The sequence below is a fragment of the Callionymus lyra genome, chromosome 12 (genome assembly GCF_982586985.1).
Source record: "Callionymus lyra chromosome 12, fCalLyr1.hap1.1, whole genome shotgun sequence".
Taxonomy (NCBI): Eukaryota; Metazoa; Chordata; class Actinopteri; order Syngnathiformes; family Callionymidae; genus Callionymus; species Callionymus lyra.
The window spans coordinates 7,895,464-7,920,054 of NC_141829.1; the positions used below are offsets into that span (position 1 = coordinate 7,895,464).

Here is a 24,591-nt window from a genome sequence, read left to right on the forward strand (position 1 = left end):
ACCCTTTAATTATGGGAAAATCCACTGTTTTATTGGCATATCGGCCTGATTTAAACGTATAAATACAAGAAACTTAAATAGCACAGAATTCACGGAAACTTCCAGGAACACTGTCTTCCACGATAACGAAGAGTTTCATCAGAAGTAGAACTCTTGGATATGCTCTTTAAAAGAAGGACTCCATGTACATCCGCCGGCGATCACAGGTCTGAGAGAGACAATTACATTTCACGCGCTGATTGTCTCGCCGTGGTTAGCAGGTGAACCCCCCAGAGCAGCTCTCGGATCAATGGAGAAGTGTTGCTGGTAATGGAGTCATTACCGAGAGGCCCCGAGATCCGTCTCGCCGCCATCGGCTTCCTGGGAAACAAATGACATGTTAGCGACTTTGGCCTGAAGAGAAAGACGTGGTGTGAAAGTTTCATTTGCAACTTAATGATCAACGGATGACGGACAGAGAGAGTCTTCTGACACGATTCAGGAACGTTTTCAGACACTTGTCCGTCATGTGGTCTTCATGTGTCACACAGGCCAAATTCTTCAATGGTTTTTGCACCACAGACCACGGTTTGGTTAGATTAGTAAGTAAGTAAGTAAGTAATATTTATTTATATAGCGCTTTTTGAGACCAGGGTAACAAAGCGCTTAGACAATCAAAACAATACTCAAAAAAGTATATACTTTAAAGATCAAGATAATACTGAGATCAACACATGAGTTCTAGAAATTCAAGGAAAAGCCTGAACAAATAGAAACGTCTTAAGGTGTTTCTTAAAGGAGTCAGTAGATCCATCAAGCGCAAAGAGAGAGGAAGATCGTTCCAAAGCTTAGGAGCAACAGCCTGAAAAGATTTCTCTCCTCTGGTCCTGAGCCGTGTGCGTGGAACCATAAGTAGATTCTGATCCACAGACCTCAGAGCCCGAGCTGGGGTGTAAGCCTGGATCAGATCAGTGATGTAAGGAGGAGCCTGACCATGAATAGATCTGAAAGTAAGAACCAGAATTTTAAAGTTGATCCTGAAAGAAACTGGAAGCCAGTGAAGAGTTTTAAGGACCGGAGAAATGTGAGTTCTTCTACTAGAGCGGCTCAGAATTCTCGCTGCAGAGTTCTGAATCAACTGCAGACGAGACAGATCCTTCTTGTTAAGACATGAAAGCAAACTGTTACAATAGTCCAGACGAGAAGAAACAAATGCATGGATTACAAGCTCCAGATCATGTTCCGACAACATTTTCCTAAGTTTAGAGATTTTTCTCAGTTGAAGGAAACAGTTTCTGGTCAGTTTTCTGCAGTGTCGAACAAGAGACATGTCTTTATCAAATACAACACCCAGGTTTCTAAGGCTCAGTTTGACAGACTGACCTAAGTCACCCAAGTACTGACTCAACCCTGGAATCTTATCATCAGGAGCAATCACCAGAGTTTCAGTTTTAAAGATTAGATGGACTTTATCAATCCCTCCTTCAGGAAATTGGGTTTCTGATTTCTCGGAGTAAACCCACGAAACACAGGGAGAACGGAGAACACCAAAAGGAAAGGTCATTCCCTCTGGACAGGGAAGCAAACCGGCAACCTTCTTGATGTGAGGCGATTGCGCTAACCATTGTTGTCGTAGAAAGTACACACACAAATCTAGTAATACGTTCTTGAAACACAATAGCAAAAACCCACAATGGTCAACACACAAGCATATAAAAGTAACTATATCTAAAACACAAAAAGCAACAACACACGATGGTCAACACTCAAGCATGTAAAAGTAACTATAGCTAGAACACAAAAGCAACTTCACAACACACATAGTGGTCAACACAAATTTGAGTAAAAATAACGTTTATCTAAAACACAAAACCAACCACACACGATGGTCAACACACTGGCATGCAGAAAAACTAGATCCAAGCACAAAAGCAACAACACAACACACATAATGGTCAACTAACATTTGTGCAAAAAATAACTTGATTTAAAACACAAAAGTCACTATGTGCCTAGAGACAGTTTCGTAGAGATAAAATTTGCTAGATTTTTTGGTTCTTGTTTTTGCCCTTCTTCTTGTTCTTGTTCTTGTTTTTGTCCTTGTTCCTATTCTTTGTCTTGATCTTGTTCTTCTTATTCTTGTTCTTGTTCTTCTTGTTCTTATTGATGTTCTTGTTATTATTGTTCTTGTTCTTGTTCTTTTTCTTGTTCTCATCCTTGTTCTAGTTTTTGTTCTCCTCCTTGTTCTTTTTGTTCCTGTTCTTTTTCCTGTTCCTGTTCCTGTTACTGTTCTTGTTCTTGTTCTTGTTCTCCTCCTTGTTCTTCTTATTCTTGTTCTTGTTTTTTTTCTCCTTCTTGTTCTTCTTGTACTTGATTTTGTTCTCCTCCTTGTTCTTTTTGTTCCTGTTCTTTTTCCTGTTCCCGTTCCTGTTCTTGTTCTTGTTCTTGTTCTCCTCCTTGTTCTTCTTATTCTTGTTCTTGTTTTTTTCTCCTTCTTGTTCTTCTTGTACTTGATTTTGTTCTCCTCCTTGTTCTTGTTCTTGATTTTGTTCTTCTTGTTCTTCTTGTTCTTGTTTATGCCCTTCTTCTTATTCTTGTTCTTTGTCTTGTTCTTCTTGGTCTTCTCCTTGTTCTTCTTCATGATTTTGTCCTTCATTGTGTGTCATTGGTGTGACTGGGAAGATATGCTTGTCCAAAATGCAAACACAAACTTACGTCTATATATCTATCCTTTATGGTTGTGTATTTTCTCTTGCCTTCGTGCCCTGTCTGCAGATCTAAAGTGAACAGTCAGCGACATCTCAAGGTCAGAGGAGACAAAAAAAACAAACAAAACGCTCATGGCTGGTGGGATCAGTTTGATCTCAGCATGTTTGTTGAGCTCAGCTGAGAATAAGACGCCTGCAAGAACATAGTCTTCATACATAGAAGCAGAATAATCATGTACTAGTCCTCCTGGAAATGCACAGCATTGTCGCACTTATTAACCAGCCAAGAATAGCATTAAAGAGATCCTACTTTCAAAAAAGAATTTCCCTTCCGACTGAAACTGCCGGAGGCCTTGAATCACAGCGTAAATAGATTCAGCAAAGAGTAAAGAGTCGGGGGATAATTTGACGTGTTGGTTTGTGCTCTGCTGGGAGTGGAATTAGAGCATCAATATCAACGTGATAAAACCAACTAGTACCTTCATTTATCGACTATTAATGATGTTTTCTGACCCGAGACGTTATTAAGAAAGTGCAGGGTTCTCAAAAACTGCTTCAGTGTTTCATCTTAAAGACCCTCGACCATATTGCAGCAACATTTTCGATTAGTTAGAGCCTCAAAGGAGCTACTTTAACCAGAATTTGTTAGGACTAAATGACACCCTCAAAACTTCACAACAAGCCATCTTATCTCAATGATGCTACAGAAAAAGATCTACGTCTTCAGCCTCATTTCATTTCAATATAGATTACAGTATCATCTGCAAACATCATGGACGGTCGAGATTTCTCCTTAACTTCCTAGTTATAGTTTGGAGAATCCGGGACTGTAGAGCCCTTTTTATACTGAAGAATAATCACCGTAGAGACAATAGTTGGTCTCGGTATCTGGTCCCGGTGCAGAAAACCAGGGATACATTGATACCAGCGAGTAACAATAACCAACCCAGGCAAAGTGTGGCCCTTGTTCTGTTCTTTTTTTTAGAGTTATAGACAAAATAGTTTGTTCATTTTGATGTAGCTACTGAAGCTCAGTTGTCTTCGTCATCATCTCCGTGCAAAAAGACACTTAAAAACATCCAAATACTTCCACACATCTCGTCTGTAACGTCCATCTTGTAATTCTAAAAAGGAACAGGTTACTGTGAAAATAATCCCAATCCTTAGTCGACATGAGGGTGAGTAGAAAATAAGTGTAGTTTGAATTTTGGGTGAACTATCCCTTTTAATCTTACTTAAGTCTTTCGGTAATTATTTTCATCCAAAAATCTAAATACCTCCATACTGTCCACACCGGGAGCTCGCACAAGTGTTTCCCGCCAGTGTAGCATGTTAGCATTTTTAGCTTCTGCTACAAACAATATTGAAATATTGACTTTTTCCAAACATTTTTTTTCTTGTCGAGGCATTGACATAAGGGTGAGTAGAAAATGAGTGAACTATCACTTTAAGTGAACATGTAAAATATCTTTAAAAAAAAACATTTTTAAAAAATAAAATAATCATTCAGCATATATATATATTTCTTGGACTTGTTTATTGTCAATTCTCATCATAGATGACATATCCATAATATGTAGTATACATACAACAAGTTACTCCTATTCAAGTCACCCATCAGTTAGATATAAGAAGAACAGTAATACAAAGGCAAATCAAACGAAAGAAAAATAAATAAAAGAATACGAAAAAAAAAATAAAAAAATAAAAACAAAACAAAAAAAACCACATTCAGCATATTTAGCTTCATCCAATTACTTCAGTTTATACTTTTCCCTCCTTTATTTTTGCTTGGTGGCCCCTCATTACACCCACTGTATAAAATGTGGCACCTGAGGACACCTCATTGCCACTGATGTACTGTAGGTAAATACAATTTATATGTTTAAAATCCAACAAAGCAAAATGTTGCCACACCGGCACCCTACATTGGATGTGTCATATCTCGGGTGTCTGGAGGACCATCTCGTCTGTAGCCGACTGACCAACCAGCGTTGTTTAAGACTGAGATGACGGATCAGGAAGTGTAGGATGAATAAGGCGTGAGGTGGTAGAAGAAGTAGATCGATATCTTAGCATAGCCGGCATTTCTTAGGAGCTTGAGTAACACCACAATCGAAATAAGTCGAGTTTAAATAAGATTAAATGTAATCCTACTTTCACCTCAAATACCTCTCTAGGTCCTGGCTCACCGTCCTCATCCACTGCTGCGCGACCCTCACACACTTCTCCCCTTGAACTTTAAACTCGACATGAAGAATTTTGAAAAGCTTCTAATTGTCACGCCAAATTTGAGGCTCTATCATGTGGCCATTTCATCTGAAAACATCTGCCATTTTTCATGGTTTATGTGCAATAGGTCACTGACAAAAAGTCTGTGAACGAGAACAAAAGTGATCAATTATTCATTGATAAGTGTCTGCGTCTTCAATAGGTTATTCCAGTTCATGTTTGAAATCCTGATGGTAATCTTGTCGTGTGATCACTGCAGGGAATAGGAAAAAAAAAAGAAAAATAGGTTAAAAAAGTTTTTTTTATTTTACAACGGATTTCACAACAAAAGTTATATGTTGAATACTGTGATCAACTGTAGGTTACAAGGTTGGCAAACTATTATTTTTTTAAACAAGTTTTGCTGTCTTTTAGAGTCACCGAACAGACATCTAAGTTAGTGAGTGTGTACTACTAAAGGTTATAGAGAAGCACGCAAAGGAAAAAGCAAAAAAAGGATTTCGGAAGAAGTTTTTTTTATAGATCAAAAACGAGTAAAAGGGACAGCATAGATACATAGGTTAGCCTTAGGTATAAAGGATCAACCCAAAAAAGGTTGATTCTTTTATATACTTTTCTTGACTTTAAATCCTTCATGCTGTTCGCCTGTAACGTCCCTCTTGTATTGAAGCCTCAACATGAGAAATTGAAAAAAAACTTCAATAAGTCTATATTTTAAGCTTGTTTGTAGCAGAAGTGAAAATGCTAACATGCAGACAGGAAACACAGAGCTCCTAGTGTAAACAGTAGACTTTGTTTAGATTTTGGGGTAAACTATCACTTTAACTTCTAAACTGTAACTTGAGTTACTTCAAAGACGCTATAATATATTATATAAAAAAAAAATACCGCCCTTCATTAACTTCATAAGATGCTTTCCAGAAGACAACGTGAAAACTAGACAACTCAAACATACAAAACCTCCTCACCCCCCAAAAAAAACAAAAAGTAACTATAAACAGTAAAGTTAAAAAACATTGATGAGATTAAAAAATGAATAAAGACCTAATTATAATTGTAATAAATGAATATAATAATTTGACACTCAAACATTGATGGCATTAAAAAAATGTTCCTGTTCTGTCTGAACCGTCAGTTTAAAAGGCCAGATCTACTCCTGCTTGTATATTTCTAATAACAATATTTTGATGGAACTTCCCAATTCCTTACAAACACGAGTTGTGTAACAAATCAATGTCACACATTTGTATTAATTGCTATGAAAAACTGTTTGCAATCTCTCTCGGCTTCCGCTCTTATCAATTCATTTTCTCCGTCCCTCTGCCGATCGATACTTCTGCCGAAATAGCTGAACCCCTGAGGCCGACCCCGAAAATAACGCTGACTCGAGTAGCGTCTGAAGATGAGGAAGAAGCTCATAGGGGAAGTTTTGAGATCTGACAAAAAGGGTGGACGTTTTTTTCAATATAAGTGGACAGGAAGAAGAAAGCGAGGGATGATTAGGGGGTGAACAGGATGTGTCGTCGATCAAGGTTTCTTGAGCAGTGAACTCAGAAGAGCTGCTGCAGAACCTTGCAGTGAAGCCTGAATTATTAAAGACAATATCTTACAGCCGGGCAAATCGCTGCAGCCATGTCGGAAGTAGCTGCCGACACGTGGCCCTGGATGAAGTCAGACTTTTAGAGACAAGTGTGTGTGTGTGTGTGTGTGTGTGTGTGTGCGTGCGTGCGTGCGTGTGTGTGTGTGTGTGTGTGTGTGTGTGTGTGTGTGTGTGTGTGTGTGTGTGTGTGTGTGTGTGTGTGTGTGTGTGTGTGTGTGTGTGTGTGAGAAAGACAATAAAAACACAACTATTTTAAGAAACCGCTAATTAATGAGGAAGTATAATCTTGAAGGGTTGCTGTTAAAAGAGAGAAACCATTCATTTGAACACAAAAGCAACATCTGCACTAGTCACATGACACTTTCTTCTTCTCACGTTCACAGAATCCCTAAAAGATTCAATGCTTTTAAATGTACTCTTAACTCAATTTAAAGTACATTTAACTTCATTTTTATTGATTAAGAATGTAAACTGTATAAAAGGTGATTTTGAAAAATTCAACAAACAAACAACCTTTAACCCTAGATTTAATGTTTTGATCCAAATAAAAAAACCCTAACCCTAAATAAAGCTGTAGATTTTCTGGTGAAACTAAAAGATTAAACCCTTTATAAAGTCTTATACATCTCCACTTTAATATAAAATCATTATTATTATTCCATCTGAATATTGCTTATATTAACGAAGTTATCAGTTAAAGATACATGTACTTGTTTTCATATAGTAACAATCTTAAATTAAAGGATAAATAAGATACAAAATAACTTAAAAATATATCTTTTTTAGGAACATAACTGCCATCTATCTACACTTTTAGGGATGTTTTGTTTATTTTTCCCTTGAGGATCAGATTGAAAGAAGAAGAAGAAAAAGGTTATAATAAAGGAATAAAGTTGAAGAAAGCATGACGAAGCCAAACTTGATTTTAATATCTTTTTCAGGGTATTTTTTTAACAGCATGAATCAATATTTTGATAAACTGTCGCCGGTGACAGTAAGAAAAATTTCAAATCGTTTAGAATACCTTTCAAATCAGAACACTTCATGTTAAAAGATACACAGTATAGATCAAGAAAAAACTCACATTTGGCAGAAGGACCAATATAAGAGTTAATAAAAAGTGTTTTGGAGTTTAACAAAAACAAACTCAGGCGTCGGGAAATTCAACTTCAGAAGTGTTGATGACACCACGGACTGGAACTACTTACGCTTCATGTACAGTTACAGGGAAAGAGAAGGACAAAATAAAATCACACAAAAAACAGTACAAGATATTGATTGAGTGGACGTTCATGGATGCATTTAAAAGATGAATAACAATCCGTAATAATAATTATTCACTGTATTTCGAGATGAAACACATGTTTGTATAAGATTTGCAATGTACATTCATATTTTAACATTTTTTAATACAATACGAGGCACATTTGATTTTCTTTTAAAATGCTAATTTCACATTATTTAAAATAAAAAAAAAAAAAAATACCCTTTATGTTTTGATTTCATTCTGGCTGTCACCTTTTAATTTTTTTAATTACATTTTCTTTCATCTATTATGGCATGTTCTTGATCATCCTTAAAGTGACTCAAATGAAAAGCTTTTTTTAATTTTCTTTCTTTATTTATTATTTCTATTTGTTTTTACTCCTGAAATATTTGACTCCACATGTCGATCTTTGCTGATTTAGCTCCAAAAGCATTACCAGCTTTACATATTTCTGTAAGAGTCGCAGAAGTAGGTTAAACCCATGACAGGTATCAGGTCAGTGTGTTTTGGTCAGAACTTCCCTGGAATGCAGACAGTCACATGTTGAGGATTTCAGATCCATGAGCCAGTTATCCTTTGGCTGCAGAGTTGTGATCGGGAAGTTCTACCAGTTCTCTTCTATCGTCAGCGAAAAAACGAAGAATCCAAAACCAAATGCTACTTTCCAACCTCAGATCATACTCTTTTTGAACTGGAGGTCAGTTCTCTGGAGGACTGGATTGAGCGGGATTTCAATGACTGGTGGGCAGGATTATGTTGACCATACATAATCTTGACCATAGCAGATCCTTTAAGCGGGGGTCACCCCCGGTCCCCACATCAAAAAAAAAAAAGGCTCATAAGGTCGAGTCAGTTCATGCGAATCAAGAAATCAGTTTGTTGTCAATGTTCCAGGTCAGAGTTGTTTTGAAGCCACGATTCATTGACTTTTGAGCAACAGACTGAGAAAACCATCACATATATGATCACTGAGCCACAAATTTAACATCTGTTTCTTCTTTTTATTGTAGAGAACATGTCAACAAATACAGATACACAAAAGAAAAATGGTCACATTAAACTATCCATCATCTGCCAAAAAAAATAAACACAAAACAAAATTCCTCACTTGCACTTTATTAAAAGAATAAATTAAAATAAAACTAGGAACTTTCTACATGATAATCATTTGAAATAAGAAAACCACAAAACAACTTTTTCTATAACCTTTTTGGTTGCATATCTACCGGAAGTAAAAATCATTTTCTACTCTACCCTCATTTCGACAAAAGGTTGGGATTATTTTCAGAATAAAAGAGTTATAGACAAAAATGTTTGTTCATTTTAATGTAGCGATTAGAGCTCAGTTGTCTTCGTCTTCATCTTCGTCCAAAAACAAACTTAAAAACATCCAAATACCTCCATACTGCTCGTCTGTAATGAAGCCTCGACATGAGGAATTGTTCTGAATTTCTTTAAAATAAGTCTATATTTTTGGCTTGTTTTTAGTGCACTTGCCATGTGTTTGAATCAGGAAATAAATCTAGCAGGAGCTCAGAGACTGAAACCTTCCTCTACAAAGAAACTTGAACGATAGACTAATTCAACAGTTTCTAATGTGTAAGCTTCAATACAAGTTACAGCAGTATGGAGGTGTTTGGATGTTTATAAGTGTCTTTTTGGACGAAGGTGAAGACGAAGACCACTGAGCCCCAGGCGCTACATTAAAATGAACAAACATTTTGGTCTATAACTCTAAAAAGGAACAGATTACTCTGAATATAAATTAGAATCCTAAGTAGTGTAAAGCAGGCCGAGTAACCTGAATCCATACAAACTATTGACCAGTGTTGGACGAGTTACTTTAAATAGTTAATACACTTCAATTACTAGTTCATTCTTTCAGAAGTTACTAAGCTACTTAAAGTTACTTGTTCATTTCAAAGTAATTAATTACTACTGGAAGTCACTTTTTTCTAACAGAGGCCATTTTAAAGTGAACGGACCAGTGTAAGGTTGGATTCTGTTATTTAAAATGACATTAACAAATACAAATATAAAATAAAAATGAGATCGTCAATTGTTTGAGTGTCAACAAGCCGATTTCTTACTATTTTAATTCCCACTGGAATATAAACACAACGCATTCCTACCAACATACATGCTGACAAACATTTCTAAACTGATACATCTATGACGCGAAGTTGTGTTTTGTTGTAAGGTGTGTATCTGTCGGACAAAACCCGTGCGACCTAGCTTAGTGCATCACCCCTTTTCACACACCTTACCTTTCCAGGTATCGACATATTACTTTGAGGATTGTGTCTCGTCTTTGACCGACATTTTGAAAAACACAAAGGGATATATGATTTAAAAAAAAGAGACACAGGGACGAAGGTCAAAGTGTGAAGAGCTGGTTGGGTTCAAACCAATTTGCAGCCTGTCCTTAAACTTCCTGTTACCATGGTGACTTGGACACCGACGTGGGCTCCTCTGAGACGTTCCTGAACGCATCAGGACTAACAACAGAGAGGAAAACAAGGAATGGGCCAGAAGAAGTGTATTGCTCTGTGATATTGTAACATTTGTGATGATTTTTTATTTGTGTGTAATGTTACTTTACACAATAACTGACTGTCCGTCTGCCTCCACAGCCGTGTCATTCATGCAACAGAGCGCGTCAGCCTTCGGATTCGCCGTGAGTTCCCTTTTCATATTTGCATGGATCAATTAGTCATAAGTTTGGTCTCAGTGATTTATTAATGAATCCCCCGACTCAAGTGTTATTGGTCCCTCTGTCTCCACGGTAACCAGGCAGGAAAGTCAGACTTTCTTCCTGCCCTTTACTTCTTCTTCCCGTTAATCAAATAGTATCGTGTCGATGTTCAATCGTAGTCGAGCAGCTGAAGTTTTCCAAATAATGTCATGTGGCCCACTGAACGCTAGGCTTAAGATGAAAGAAAATATAAAAACCTTCTTACAAAAGTAGAGTTTAAGATAAGATAAGGAACTGATATTATTGATGCCAACAATTACAGAGACTTCCTTTAGTACAGTATATACTATAAAACGTATAAAAGTATAAAACTCAAAATCAAGCACTTCTGCAATTACACTTAATATTTTGAGTGCACAAGAGCGTCTCAATGAGCAGTGTGTGACAATTTAGTGCAATGAACACTCAAATGGCCATAAAATTAAGTGTGGATCGATGGACACTTTCCACCCTTAACGTTCGCCATCTTAGTGACGTAGATAATAATAATAATAATAATAATAATCTCTATTTATATAGCGCCTTTCTAGACCAGGGTCACAAAGCACTATGACGCTAAACAGAAGCTATGTCACTGATCTACGGAGCAGATACTGAAGTAAATGTCTCAATAAAACACTACTTTTACCACTAAACTAAACTTAATAACTTAATTTGGAGGTTCTGGGAAGTATTGGTGATAGTGTTCCAACAACCAGTCGAGCTGTGTCTCAAATCGCATACTTGCGTATTTAAACTTAGTATGTTTAGTGTATAAGTGCGTCTCAATTCTTAGTTTGAGAAATGTAGTGCTCCATACACACTCAATTGTCACTAAAACACCCAACAAACTGAGTATGGATCGATGGACACTTTCTACCCTAAACGACTCCATCTTAGTGACATTGACGTTGTAGACAGAAGTTACGTCATATATATATATACATATATATATATATATTTATATACTTACACGTGCATTTTTAGCCAGCAGTAGGAGGATGACCCGTCTTTTGATACTTTCATAAACATCTCGCAAATATTTCTCGATATTGTTCCTACAGCTGGTTCAAAAATCATCGTTAAATAGTAGTAGAAGAAGAAGCTGTCGTGTCATTTCCTGTTAGTGTGTAGCAGCAGTGTTTGATTTGAGACATACTATCTGTCGAGAATTTGTTACTAGTTAGTATGTACACTATCCTGATGCATACTAACCACCAGTGCACTAAGAGAAGTATGCGATTTGAGACACAGCACCGGAATTAGCGTTAAAAAGTAGTAGAAGAAGAAGTTGTCGTCATTTCCTGTAAGTGTGTAGTAGCAGAGTTGAATTTGAGACAGTGCTACCCTGTTGAAATGTGAGCACTGCTCAAGTAAGTGCTTTTACAGTGTACTGTATAGGAGTGCACTTAAAGCAGTGCACTTAAGTGTTCGATTCGACAACACAGACAATAGATTCATAAAAAACAAGAACAAAGTGCAATGAAAAGAAAGTGAAAGAAGACACAATCCATTATCAATCCATTTAAATGATCTTTGTTGTCGTTTTCCTTCAAAATCTTACAGGTCACCATATCAACACAAACATAAATCTACATTAAACTCAAATAAAATGATCTGGACCCCCCGGGGTCTTGAGTTTGATACTTGAGTTCAAGGCTCAGTATATCTGAGATAAAAGCCAAATATCAAAGGGTACAGACATCTAACCATGTAGATGATCTCTCTCTTTACACCCCACAGTTGGACCCAGAATACTTATGAGTCTAATGTATCTGGTGTCTGATGCATCCATGTCTTAACAAGCACCTCTGCTTCCTCCCTCGCCTCCTGTTTCCTCCCTGATGTTTCCATTATAGTTCGAAGCCTCTCTGGACGTCCTGTCATCGGTCATTGTCATCTGGCGCTACAGCAGCGCCGCCGCCGTGCACTCTGCACACCGGGAGTACATGTGAGTACGACACGATCTGCAGCTTCACGGTGAATCTCTGAGGCTCCATCAAACCGTGATTGTCGCCTCTATTAAAAAACACAATCTGCTGCACCTCGAGCAGATGTTTCACGCGTTAGAAAACAACACTTGCTTTGCTCCTGATACACAGCTGTGTCGTAGACAAGTGTGTTAGAGACAGTTAATAGTTTTTGCTGAATTAAAGAACAATAACCATTGTGTTATCTCAGGGTCAGGGTGACCCGGAGGCCCAGGAAACAAACGTGTTGCCTCTGGGTCAAGGTGAACGACGTCCCTTGCTTCCATAAAGACATATGCAGTGGGTGGAGGTTTATCACCTTGAACCAGAGGCGACACAAGGAATACCACGAACACATTTGTTTTAAGGTCACCTTGACCCTGAGACAACACAGGGCTTAAGAAAAAAAAAGTGGATGATTTTTTCACAAATTAAAGGTACATTCACCTGCAACCATTCTAGTGATTTTTTTTTTTTTGTTCAATAAAGATTGTGTTTAATTTATACTAGTGTCGGGTTATAAAGATTTCATGATACAGTGCGGTACTTTTCAAAGATTAGTAGGTTAAGAATGACCAAATATTATAAAGCAGAGAGCACCATCTAGAGCCATTTGAAATGAAGGTGTTTCAAGAAGCCTCATGAACCATTTTTTACATTGAAAAAGTTCTGAACTGTCCATGACTTGTGTGTATTATCAATGGAGATAGTAACAGATACTATAATAATTGCACCTCTTCTATCTTACACGATAGTAACCAGACCAAAAAGTAGCAGTTGTAGTTTAGAACCTTATTTCAGTTTTCCCAGATCTTTTTTTTTTTTTTTTGGTGTTGTAAATACATTTGTGACAGTAATTTGCTACACAAACTCTCACTCTTCATAAAAATTAAACTTTTCACACTGCCTCACACACTCACAATTGAACCACAAATTTATACTTAAAGCAAAACTACAACAAAATGTATTACTTTGGTAAAAAAATCAAAGTAATTCTGGTTTGAAAAAAGGAATAAATAGCACTTTTATTGTACATTTTTTTATGACTGTGTATTGTGTAAAGTGAATATTTTCTTCATATTACGGATTATTTCAATAATAAGGGGCGTGTTTTACTTGACGTACAAGTAAGTAAGAAAGTAAGTAAGTAGCGCGTATAAGGCGCTGGAGTCACAACTAACCACTAGTTTCATCTCCCGTTCACACAAACTTCAGTTCTTGATCGGAGTCGACCTAAACCAGAAGACTGCTTTTCCAAGATGGCCGCTATTTCGGATTTTCTTAGTAAATTGTGGTTCACTGGTGACGTCATGGCAACGACAGCTCAAAAAATCTTCCGTTGCAGTTGCTATTGTGAATCTCAACACTTTTAATTGTACACACCCACAATACTATACTATACTCAATCCGTGGCTATAAATATATATATATACATATATGTATATATATATATATATATATATGTATATAGTATGTAAAAGTAAGCGTAAGAGTTTTTGAAACAATATCAAAATAACTATTCAAACAAGTCATTAACATTTGAATATTAAAACAGAAACTACATATTTTTGGACACAGTCTCACAGACAATCAATTTCAAGTGCAATAATACAGTTTTTTTCTTCACCTGAACTATGATTTTCTCTAAAAATGTTGCTAAATGAATCCCATAATCTGCTTCACCAAATATAAAATGTGAATCCTTGAAGTCCCGGATCTGTTTGTGAAAGTTTTGCTTTAAAGTTGTGTAATGATATCACATTCCTTCGCGTTACAAACCTCAAATATAAATATATTGACACTTTCCTAACGATCTACGCGCTTGTTTTGCAGAGCGTGTGTGGTGCTCGGGATCGTCTTCATCCTCTCCTCCCTGTGCATTCTGGGAAAAGCCATTCATAACCTGGTGTCGGGGATGCTTCCGGAAGTGGTGAGAAAACACGCTGAGCGGATATTCATGCACGACTGCTGGTGTTGTACAGGTTTAAGCGACGATTTCATTCTCAGTGTTTCAGCTCGTGGTGCAAAAAGAGCAATGAAAATGATGAATTCAATATATTTAGAATCCTTATAAGATTCCCGGTGTGTTACCACAGGACAGCTCAGCCCAGGCACGCCTTCCTGTCAACACTCTCGCACTTCCTCTAGAGACCCGGGATTAAGTACGAGGTCCAAAAATAGCTGCGCGATGGTTCTCTCTGCAGCGTTTCCATCATCGCACGAGCGCAGAAGGTGCTGGATCATCGTGTCAGGTTTCCTCTTGTGGAATTCGTAACCGAACCGACTTTGATTAAAGCGAGCGAGGCTTGGATCTCTTCGGGTCGGTTTTGTCGAGATGACACAACAAAGAGTGTGTGATCTGTTGTGGACCTCGGATGGTGGAACCAAAGCGAGAGTGTTGGTTCAAAGGGTTGTGGAGATGTTGAAGCAGCAGCTGCTGCGGTGACTTTGATTTTTCCGTCGTGTTCACAAAATGTGTCTCGGGAGGTTTTATTGTCTGCGTCAGAAACTATTGTGTACTTTTACTTATTTTTGAATATTCGAAAACCTTAAAAATAGTTTTTTATAAAAGAGCAGGATCTTCATGATGATATTTAAACAAATACAAGGTGAGATTCTGAGACACAAAGCTTATAATATTTTTTAATAATTATACGAAAATGTAATTTTAGGTTGATATTATCTGAAGAAAGATTTAAGGAACTATGAAGTTAAGAATATATAAAACATGTGTTAAGATATTCTATAGCCATGTATGTGAATATTACGATTTTAAATAACTATATAACTAATAATGCTTTAATATTTTATTAACACAAATTAACAGAATAACTTATTAACAAATAGGCAGACATACAAAGACACACACACACACCGACACAAACAAGCACAGACACACAAATACACAGACAGACAGCAACCACACACACATACACACCACACACAAACAAACACATACAGTCACAAAGAGAGACAAACACAAAAATACACACAAACACATGAAGACACACAAAGAGAGACGGACACAAAATACACATACAGACACAAAGAGAGACAAACACAGAAATACACACAGACACACAAAGAGAGACAAACACAAAAATAAATACATACACATACAGAGACACACACAGACACAAATGAGGACACCTACAAAACAGACAGACACACAAAGAGAGACAAAAACACAACCACATACAGACACAAACACACAGACAAGAGGAGACACACAAGCACAAAAATATGCAGACACACAGATGCACACACACACACAGACACATATGCACAAATACGCAAACAGTATTCAATTAAATTGTGAATTAATTCAGTTAATTTAGTGAATAGTTTTCCTTGTATAGAGAGTTAAAATATTACATTACATCCAAATATTCCCAACTCAAGGTGATGTAACTCTGTTTATATTCGCACATATGATCTTTTTTTTAGCTTCATTTTTAAGACGATCTCGATGTGCGTTGCGTTCTCCTGGTATTTTCCCGAAGCAGCGAATCCTGATTCCCGTCACGTTCCGAGTCTCTCTCTCCCGACACCTTGTCTGTGTGGAGTGTCTGATTAAACACCGAGAGTCACGATTGGATTCTCAGATCAGTCTGGACTTGAAACTTGAGCCGGGGATTTCCCTCGACAACCTGCACCAAGAAACACCTGCAGCGACATTTACATTAGCGTTGTTAGGAAAGTACGTATTGGCATGTTAGCATTTTAGCGTCTGTGACAAACATTCAAAACATAGACTTGTAACTATTCCAATTTCTTGGATCTATTTGGATGAAGATACTATATTTTTAGTGAGTATTTCTTTTGGAGTTATAGACAGTAATGGAAGTACATGCTAATGTAGCCATTGGAGCTCAGTCGTCTTCTTCTTCATCCAAAAGGCGCTCAAAATCATCCGAACACCTCCATACTGCTCGTCTGTAACGTCCCTTTTCGACACGAGGAATTGTAACGAAAATAAGTCTATATCTTAAGGGTGTTTGTGGCGGAAGCTAAAAGGCTAACATGCTACACAGAAGGTCAAGTTGACGGTTTTAACTTCCATAACAAGAACAGCCTGGACTTTCGTTGTAGACAAGAATCGATTTGTAGAGGTCACTGACCTTTGCGAAAAAATGTAATGTTCCAGGACTATAAACAAATCAGTAGTTCGGGGAAGTTCTTAGCTATTCTTAGCTAGCTAGCTAGAAATAGCATCGATTCTATGAAATATCGCACCATCTAGATCAACTTTTCTTCAAGTGCATTCAAAGAAAGGGGGTTTGAAACCTTAGTTTGCAACTGTCCAATAGCAAGTCCTCACAGTGTACCGATGTTTCTTTGCACATTTTCATTGGCCAAAAACTTTTCTACCATCGTCTAGTTTCCCTCAGCTCAAGGTCGCGGCTTCGTTGAATGTTCATTTCGCCTAATTCCCAGAGTCTAGTCTTGCGGTCCGTGTCGATCCAGGAATCAATCCAAGATGGACGTCACAGACGAGCAGTATGGAAGTATTTGGATGTTTTTAAATGTCTTTTTGGACGAAGATGAAGACGAAGACAACTGAGCTCCGGTCGCTACATTAAAATTAACAAACATTTTATGTCTAGAAATATAAAAAAAAGGAACAGATTACTGTTAATTAATGTTGTATTATTTTCGGAGTAATCTTTAGAGTTCTAATCTAAAATGTCGAAGTAGAAAATGAGTGAAATAAGAATTTTGTTCGAACGTCGGAACTCACAAGTTCGTAATCCCGTAATGATTCTATTTAGCAACCCTAAAAACAATAAATGGCAACAATATGTTTGCATGCATTTTATTTTTCCTATTCTGGTTTAATTACACAAATGATCCTAAAAAACAGCGTATCATCCACAGAGAACACAAGTGCATTATGGGAGAAAAAGAACAAAACAGCAGTGAGACACAAACCTGATCCAAAGGTTTGTGTTCTCTGGGGTCTGTGGTTCACATCTGGAGTTGGCGCTTCTGCCGACTGTGTTTGAACGCAGCAGACGCCGTCATCCAGTCACGACTTCATCCATTATTGAAGTCTTGATGTGACAGATTTTTTTTGTGGGTCACGCTGTCTGGGGCTTCTCAGCCTGACCTTGAATCCTGTGTTTGTTCCTGCAGGACACCTTCCTCTACAGCGTTTCCCTGCTGAGCGGCTTCATTTGCGCCCTCCTCGCCCTCGCCAAGTTCATGCTGGGACGAGTCCTGACCAGTCGGGCGCTCATCACCGACGGTAGGATCCGACGGGAACGAGCCTTAGTTGCCTTTTGAGCCGACGTTACACTGACATAACGTAGTAGCTGAAATTCATGTTGTAATTTTTCTAAAATGTCATCATTGTTTTAAGATAATTAAAGAAAATGTTAATAGAAAATCATTTTTATTTATTTTTTATTTAATGTAATAAAAGAACATTTCTAAAAATGTCCAGTCTTTGGTCCGATTTGAAGGATTTGAAAGTATAATTATTTTGTTTTCTTCATTTAAAAAAATTAGAAAAAAGCGACAGTCTTAAAATGTAAAAAGAAAAAATATATATGACAAAATATAAATATTAAATAACATTTTGCAAAATATTCATACCCAGGAAGACCATGTGAACACAAAAAAGTAAAAAAAAAAAAAATGAAAATAATAGTTCTTCTAAAGATATCGAATTCTAAAGAAAAAAAACTGATATGTTGTTAAAATAATAATAATAATAAAATGATAAGTAAAATAAATGTTTCGTATAAATAATAATAATAAAGATATTTCCAAAAATTGTATTTTTTAAATATCAAAAATTAGCCACGCACAGTCAAATTTTCAAAAATGTCACAAAATCAATAATAACGGTCCTGGCAGACGATGTGAGTAATTTCTTCAATGTCAGAAATTATAAAATGAAAAATGTTGGAAATTGTGTTGATGAAAATTCCTAAATACTTCAATATTCTTCACAATTTATCCTTAAAGAAGTTAATAAAATTTTGTGTCCAACATGTTGAAGATATAGAGGCTTTTACTTCGAACTTCTAAATGAGATACCACTTGGTTTGATCACAATTTGGCCCCCACTTGACATCACTCCAATAGATGTGGCCCTTGTAGAAAAATCGTGTTTGGACGCTGCTGTAGTAGATCAAGAGTCTAAATGAAGTCCTTTCTTCGTATTCCTCAGGTTTCAGCTCGCTCGTCGGATCCGTGTTGGGATTTTCTATTCTCATAAGTGCGGAAGTCTTCAAGCACCATCCTGACGTTTGGTTTCTGGACGGTACCATCGGCATTCTCATCGGACTCGTCATACTGGCGTACGGCATCAAGTAAGAGGATTTCACGCTCTCCTGCCGCAAAGAATCTTGGATACTTTATTGTATTTAGTCCATATGTGGAGAAGAAGAAAGTAAGACACTGAAAACTGGACCTGGATTTTTTGTCTTTTGTAGGAGCTGGAGAAGACTGGATCTTTTTCTGGCTCTTTAGATGTAAATGATGAAGTTCAGCTAGTTTTGAATCTTAAGAACGAAAACCAAAAGATGTATTACTTTTACTGATGTACTAAGAAGTTCGTAGATCTTCTACTAAATATGTCCATAAGCTGAAATCCAGAAGATGACGCAGCACAAAAATATTCAGATGTATGAATCTGTGCACGACACAAATTTAGGCACTTTTCCTTCGTACATCCCGATCAACTTAGAATTAATGGCAGACTTTTTCGTCCCTTTTCACGCCTTCATTTACAAATTTAAATCATATTTAAATGAAGCACAGTCTGTGATTTTTCTCTCCGGGATCGGACCAAACTAATGAAAACATGAATGTAAACTGGTTTAACCGTTTATATTGTTTATATCAGACCATCAATTTGGCGTGGAAAGGTTGCTAATCACGTTTTTTGTGCGTAAAACCCCTAAGAACATAGGTTAGGTTAGGTAGAACTTTACTGATCCCTCAGGAGGTCCCCTTCAGGAAATTGTTTACATAAGGCCCCCCAACAACCGTTAGATGCCGCTAATAGCATCCTTGCAACTTTTGGGTTTTGTTTAAGTAAGTAAGTAAGTAAGTAATTTTTATTTATATAGCGCTTTTCCAGACCAGGGTCACAAAGCGCTCAAACAATCAAAACAATATTCAATAAAGTATATATTTTAAAGATCAAGATAAAACTGATAACACAACAGGAGTTCCAGAAAATTCAAGGAAAAGCCCGAACAAATAAAAACAAGTTTATCTAAAGACAGAAAGAGAATAATGAATTAACAACAAACAACTGCTTATCTTCCCTAAAGGGAACAAATATTGGTCTAATTTGGGCTGTTTATAAATATGAAAAACTTAACAGAAATAACCGTGTACAAATATTTCTTGTCATTTTCTTATAATCCAACTAATCAAAGTTCTGTCCCTACAGACTTCTGGTGGACATGGTTCCCCGCGTGAGGCAGACGAGAAACTACGAACGCTTCGAGTGACGGGTACGACCGCGAGCGCCGATTCAAGATCCTGAATATACCTGAATGCCTCCTGCCCTGCTCTCGTCATCGGTCAGATCGGTGTTTCATTTTTTTGCACACAGAGACATTGCGCAACAATGTCCGACTTGTTTTCATGTAAATATTGTACAAAGTGCACTCACTCAGAATGTGTCTTAGAACTTAGATCTGATGCTTAAAGTAGCTATTTCAAAGCCAGCTTACCTCCTCTCCCTTTTCCATCTCCCGGTTTTCAACTGTTTTTTGACTGATTAGACTATTAGAACAATGAGTCATCAGCGTAGATGCAGACATTTATGGTTATCATTTATTTAAAAAAAAAGACTTGAAGTCTTCTCTTACTAAATAAACACATGTATTTCTAGCAAAATAGCAATAATATATTCAAGACTTGTTAATGTTGTGTTAGAGAGAAAAAAGTAAACACAATCATCTTTGAAACGACAACAAAAGCGCTCTTACTTTATTAGTTTGTGAAATGTGCGACGCCTGAACATACTGAATGTCCACAGTACCGTATACTTCTTAAAAGCTGTATACCACAATGCCGTTTTTTTTTAAAAGGTGCTTTTATTTGTGGAACTTATTTTATATTTAATTGTTTTTTCGTTTTTCATGTTATGATCTTTTGTTAAGTTAGAGTGAACCCACCGAGGCCATATTCAGGAGATTGATTACATTCAAACCATCAGAATGACATACTTGAAAATGTTGTTTACAATCTACATAATATCCGAGCTGTGATAGTCTCAAGTATCATAGCGCTAAAAAGGAAATACATTGTCTTTTTTAACTCCTTTATAACCCCTGAGTTATCATCATAATCTCAGTTTCTACAAATTGGTGCGAAGCCCCCTAACCCCTGAGTTATCATCATAATCTCAGGTTCTACGAATTGGTGCGAAGCCCTCTAACCTCGTCGGGCTTCGCTTTGGGTTTAAGCCAATAGCGAAACGGTTAGAGGGCGGAGCACCAAATGACGTAGAACGGCAGAATTCTAGATTGTCCAGAGCTTTTTGGATTAAGTTAGCCATCCTCACTTCAACATCTCTCACTGGGGTAAAATGCCATAAAAACCTTCAGCACAAACACACAGTCAAAGACATGTCAGAGACGGTACCTTCGTCTGTGAAATAAATCATGATCAATGACTTAATAATTCTTTATAGCATCATTTTAGGTACATTTCTTAAAATATTTCATCGATTTTCATATTGAACACATGTTTTTCTTGTCCTGAATTGTACTTTAATAAGTGCTCTTCTATACATAGCAGCGTTCTAATCCGTATTTATATTTAATTTATGTTGTTTTATTAATGTTATTGTTGGTGTTACAGGTCAAAAGGATGCATTTCACAATGATAGCAAACACATTAAAATAAAAAGAACACCTTGTATATCAATGTATCTTTGAAGATGACCTGTGTCTACCAGCATGTGAAACGTCTTAGTTTTCAATACTACTCCTGTAAATAAAACATGTTCAAACTGTATATTTCACAGCTGAGATATGTTAGATACATTAGACAAAAGGATGCAGGAGGTTTGGTGTCGTGCTTACATTCTGTAAATTGATGTTTACATGTTACGGGGTCATCTGTGAAATTAAGTTTTGCTGTAAAATGACCAGATGTTGATGTTGACCGAAACCCAACGCTCTGTATTTTTATTTTTTTTAGAGTTAATTTACAATCTATTCCAAAGCACAACACGCAAGCTTGACTTTTTTTTTTTTGTATGGAAAAGTGCCATCGATCCCACTTTATTAGCAAACAGAGAGCGCCATCTAGTGGGCTGTCAAAGTAGAGTTGAAAAAAAGGAAAGCCTTTTATTTAGCTCAAGAAAAGAACGTTTCGTTAGATGTTTAAAGGTGCGGATAATTTTAAATACTATTATTTTTTACATTTAATGACTGATGAAAAATAAATTAAATAAAGATACATATACTGAGGCTTATATTTAGAACTATTTAAAATAGAAAATATTTGCTTAAAGTGAAACTTCTTGATATAATTCAAATAAATTATTTTTTATTTTTTAATGCAATAAAATATTATCTTGAAAGTTTTCAACTTATTTATATAAAATTATGACTTACTTTACATTAATGATTTCCTTGTACTTTTACAGTTTTCAGGTTTAATAAATTAAATTGTTTATTATTTTAGGAAGTTTTGAAGGGTAAATACTACCGACTATTTCCTTCAGTTTCCATCCACTAATATCTCTGAAGAGGCCTCAGCGCTTCTCTTCAACTCGCCAACAGCACAGATTTGTAAACCAACTCACTTTCCCTTTCTCCCACTGATGCACAGAAGACAATCTTAACTCGCGAAGATCGGTATTTACTGATTCACACAGAGCACAAAATCGAGCGTGAAGAATAGAAGCTTCTTGTTTCCACCTGTGTTTTCTTCTGCCTTTTCGCATTGAAACAGTATTTTCTACCTCTATTCTTTGCACATCATTTTGTTTCCGTGCTGATTCACGTGCCACAGACGTCGGCTTTAGCAATATCGATGTGTAGCTGTGATGTAAGAAACGTAACGTGCGGCATTTAAACGTCAAATGAAAGTGTAACGGATCATTCAATAGGTCACGATAAAATCTCATGGCTGTGGTTGAAGATATTGTTACTCATCTTAGGAAATAAAGTCTTGAAATGTGCCATGTCATTCATAAAAGTGAACTTCTGTGTAGCGATTGGTCGATGAGGTTTCAGGTTTTAATGTAACAGCTGATGAGGTTTCATGAAACAGCTGATGAGGTTTCATGAAACAACTGTTGAGGTTTCATGAAACAACTGATGAGGTTTCATGAAACAGCTGATAACGTTTTTATGATACAAATGATGAGGTTTCATTAAACAGCTGATGCAGTTTCATGAACAGCTGATAAGGTTTAATAAAACAGCTGATGAGGTTTCATAAAACAGCTGATAAGGTTTCATTAAACAGCTGAGGCAGTTTCATGAACAGCTGAGGCAGTTTCATGAACAGCTGATAAGGTTTCATAAAACAGCTGATGAGGTTTCATGATACAGCTGATGAGGTTTCATGAAACAGCTGATAAGGTTTTATGAAACAGCTGATGAGGTTTCATGAAACAGCTGATAAGTTTTCATGAAACAGCTGATGAGGTTTCATGAAACAGTTGATGTGGTTTCATGATACAGCTGATGAGGTATCATGAAACAGCTGATGAGGTTTCATGAAACAGCTGATAAGGTTTCATGAAACAGCTGATAAGGTTTCATGAAACAGCTTATGATGTTTAATGAAACAGCAGATTAGGGTTTCATGGAACAGCTGATTAGGGTTCATGATATAGTGTCATTGTTTCTCACTAGATGGCCTTCGCTGATCTACAATCATTAAATCTCGAAACCATATAATGATCCATTTTTTAAACACTGTATCATCAAACCTCATCAGCTGTTTCATGAAGCCTCATCAATCCATCACCACTCCTGATGTACACATGATCATCGTCACAGTTGAAAATCTTTAGCAAACCTTTAAGAAGCAATATTTATGATTCTGTTGTTTGGCATGACTCACAAATGTATGGCAGTATATTTGCCAGACTGTAGTCTGATCATGTAAAATGAGTATTTATCTGGTTGTACATGTATGATCAGTTGAATAAAGATTATGCAAATGGTTTATCAAAATGGACAATCAGCTGTTTTTTTTTTATGTGCAATAAATACAAATTTTAGTTGTTAGGCTATTTGTTTGGAGTCTCTATTGCAGAGTCACCTGTATGCATCATGTTCTTTATCATGCTCATAAACCAAAGAAAAAGTTTAGTTATCTCGCTGAAAAGTATAATGAATTATTTAAATTGTATTTTGTATCATACACACAAAAAACAATGACCAAAACCTTTTGATTTAGAGATAAAATGACTTTTTTAAAGGTATTTTTACCTCCATGTTTTAGTCATGTTGGTCTTTCTTTATTTCTAACCTTCTCAAAGAAATAGTATTACTCAACAAACACATTATAAAGCGGAGGTCTGAGACATTTTATTTTGAATAAATACAGCAGCATGTTTTATTTCATCAGCTACGTAAACGAGCTTTTCAAGATCGACCACTAGATGGCGCCCGAGTACAAGTTTCAGAACACAGAGCACTTCATCTTTTTTTATATCTATGTTTTATTCCAACAAGCACATCTTTGGCCTCTCATTTTTTTAAACGTTTTTCTTTTCTAAAATACATATTTGCAAGACTGTTGCAACTAATTCCTTGCATACTGTATTCACTCGCTTCATTCGTGCTTCAGTTATTGTAGCGCCCTCTACTGGTCACAGCAGTTTATCTAAAAACTGGGAGATAACAGTTAATCACGGTTTATATCGCTTAGAATCCATATGTTGATGTACTAGCATATTTATTCAGTTCATAAATACTTGAAAAAAATAATCAACATTGGTTGATGTGATGTAAGTTGCTTAAAGAGAAATAGTGAAGGTTATTATTTGACACTTTTAATCCTCAGATGACACGGTCCGGGGGCTTCATGCGGCCCTTTTACAGTATAAGTGCGGCCTCCTCCATGTTGTGAGAATATACAAAGTTCATTAGAAAATATGTTTG

At 36.6% G+C, this 24,591-nt stretch overlaps 1 protein-coding gene across 1 annotated transcript in view; it reads left to right on the forward strand.

The window, feature by feature from the left end:
- Window positions 1–22,912, forward strand: part of LOC148068118 (transmembrane protein 163a-like) — a 36,526-nt gene extending 13,614 nt beyond the window's left edge. Inside the window, exons 3-8 of the mRNA XM_087803901.1 lie at window positions 10,420–10,463; window positions 12,380–12,471; window positions 14,324–14,420; window positions 17,627–17,738; window positions 18,669–18,810; window positions 19,902–22,912. Of these exons, the coding sequence (XP_087660027.1) occupies window positions 10,420–10,463; window positions 12,380–12,471; window positions 14,324–14,420; window positions 17,627–17,738; window positions 18,669–18,810; window positions 19,902–19,962 (548 nt within the window). The 3' untranslated portion in view covers window positions 19,963–22,912. The remainder of the gene's footprint in view (window positions 1–10,419; window positions 10,464–12,379; window positions 12,472–14,323; window positions 14,421–17,626; window positions 17,739–18,668; window positions 18,811–19,901) is intronic.
- The last annotated feature ends 1,679 nt before the right edge of the window (window positions 22,913–24,591 follow it).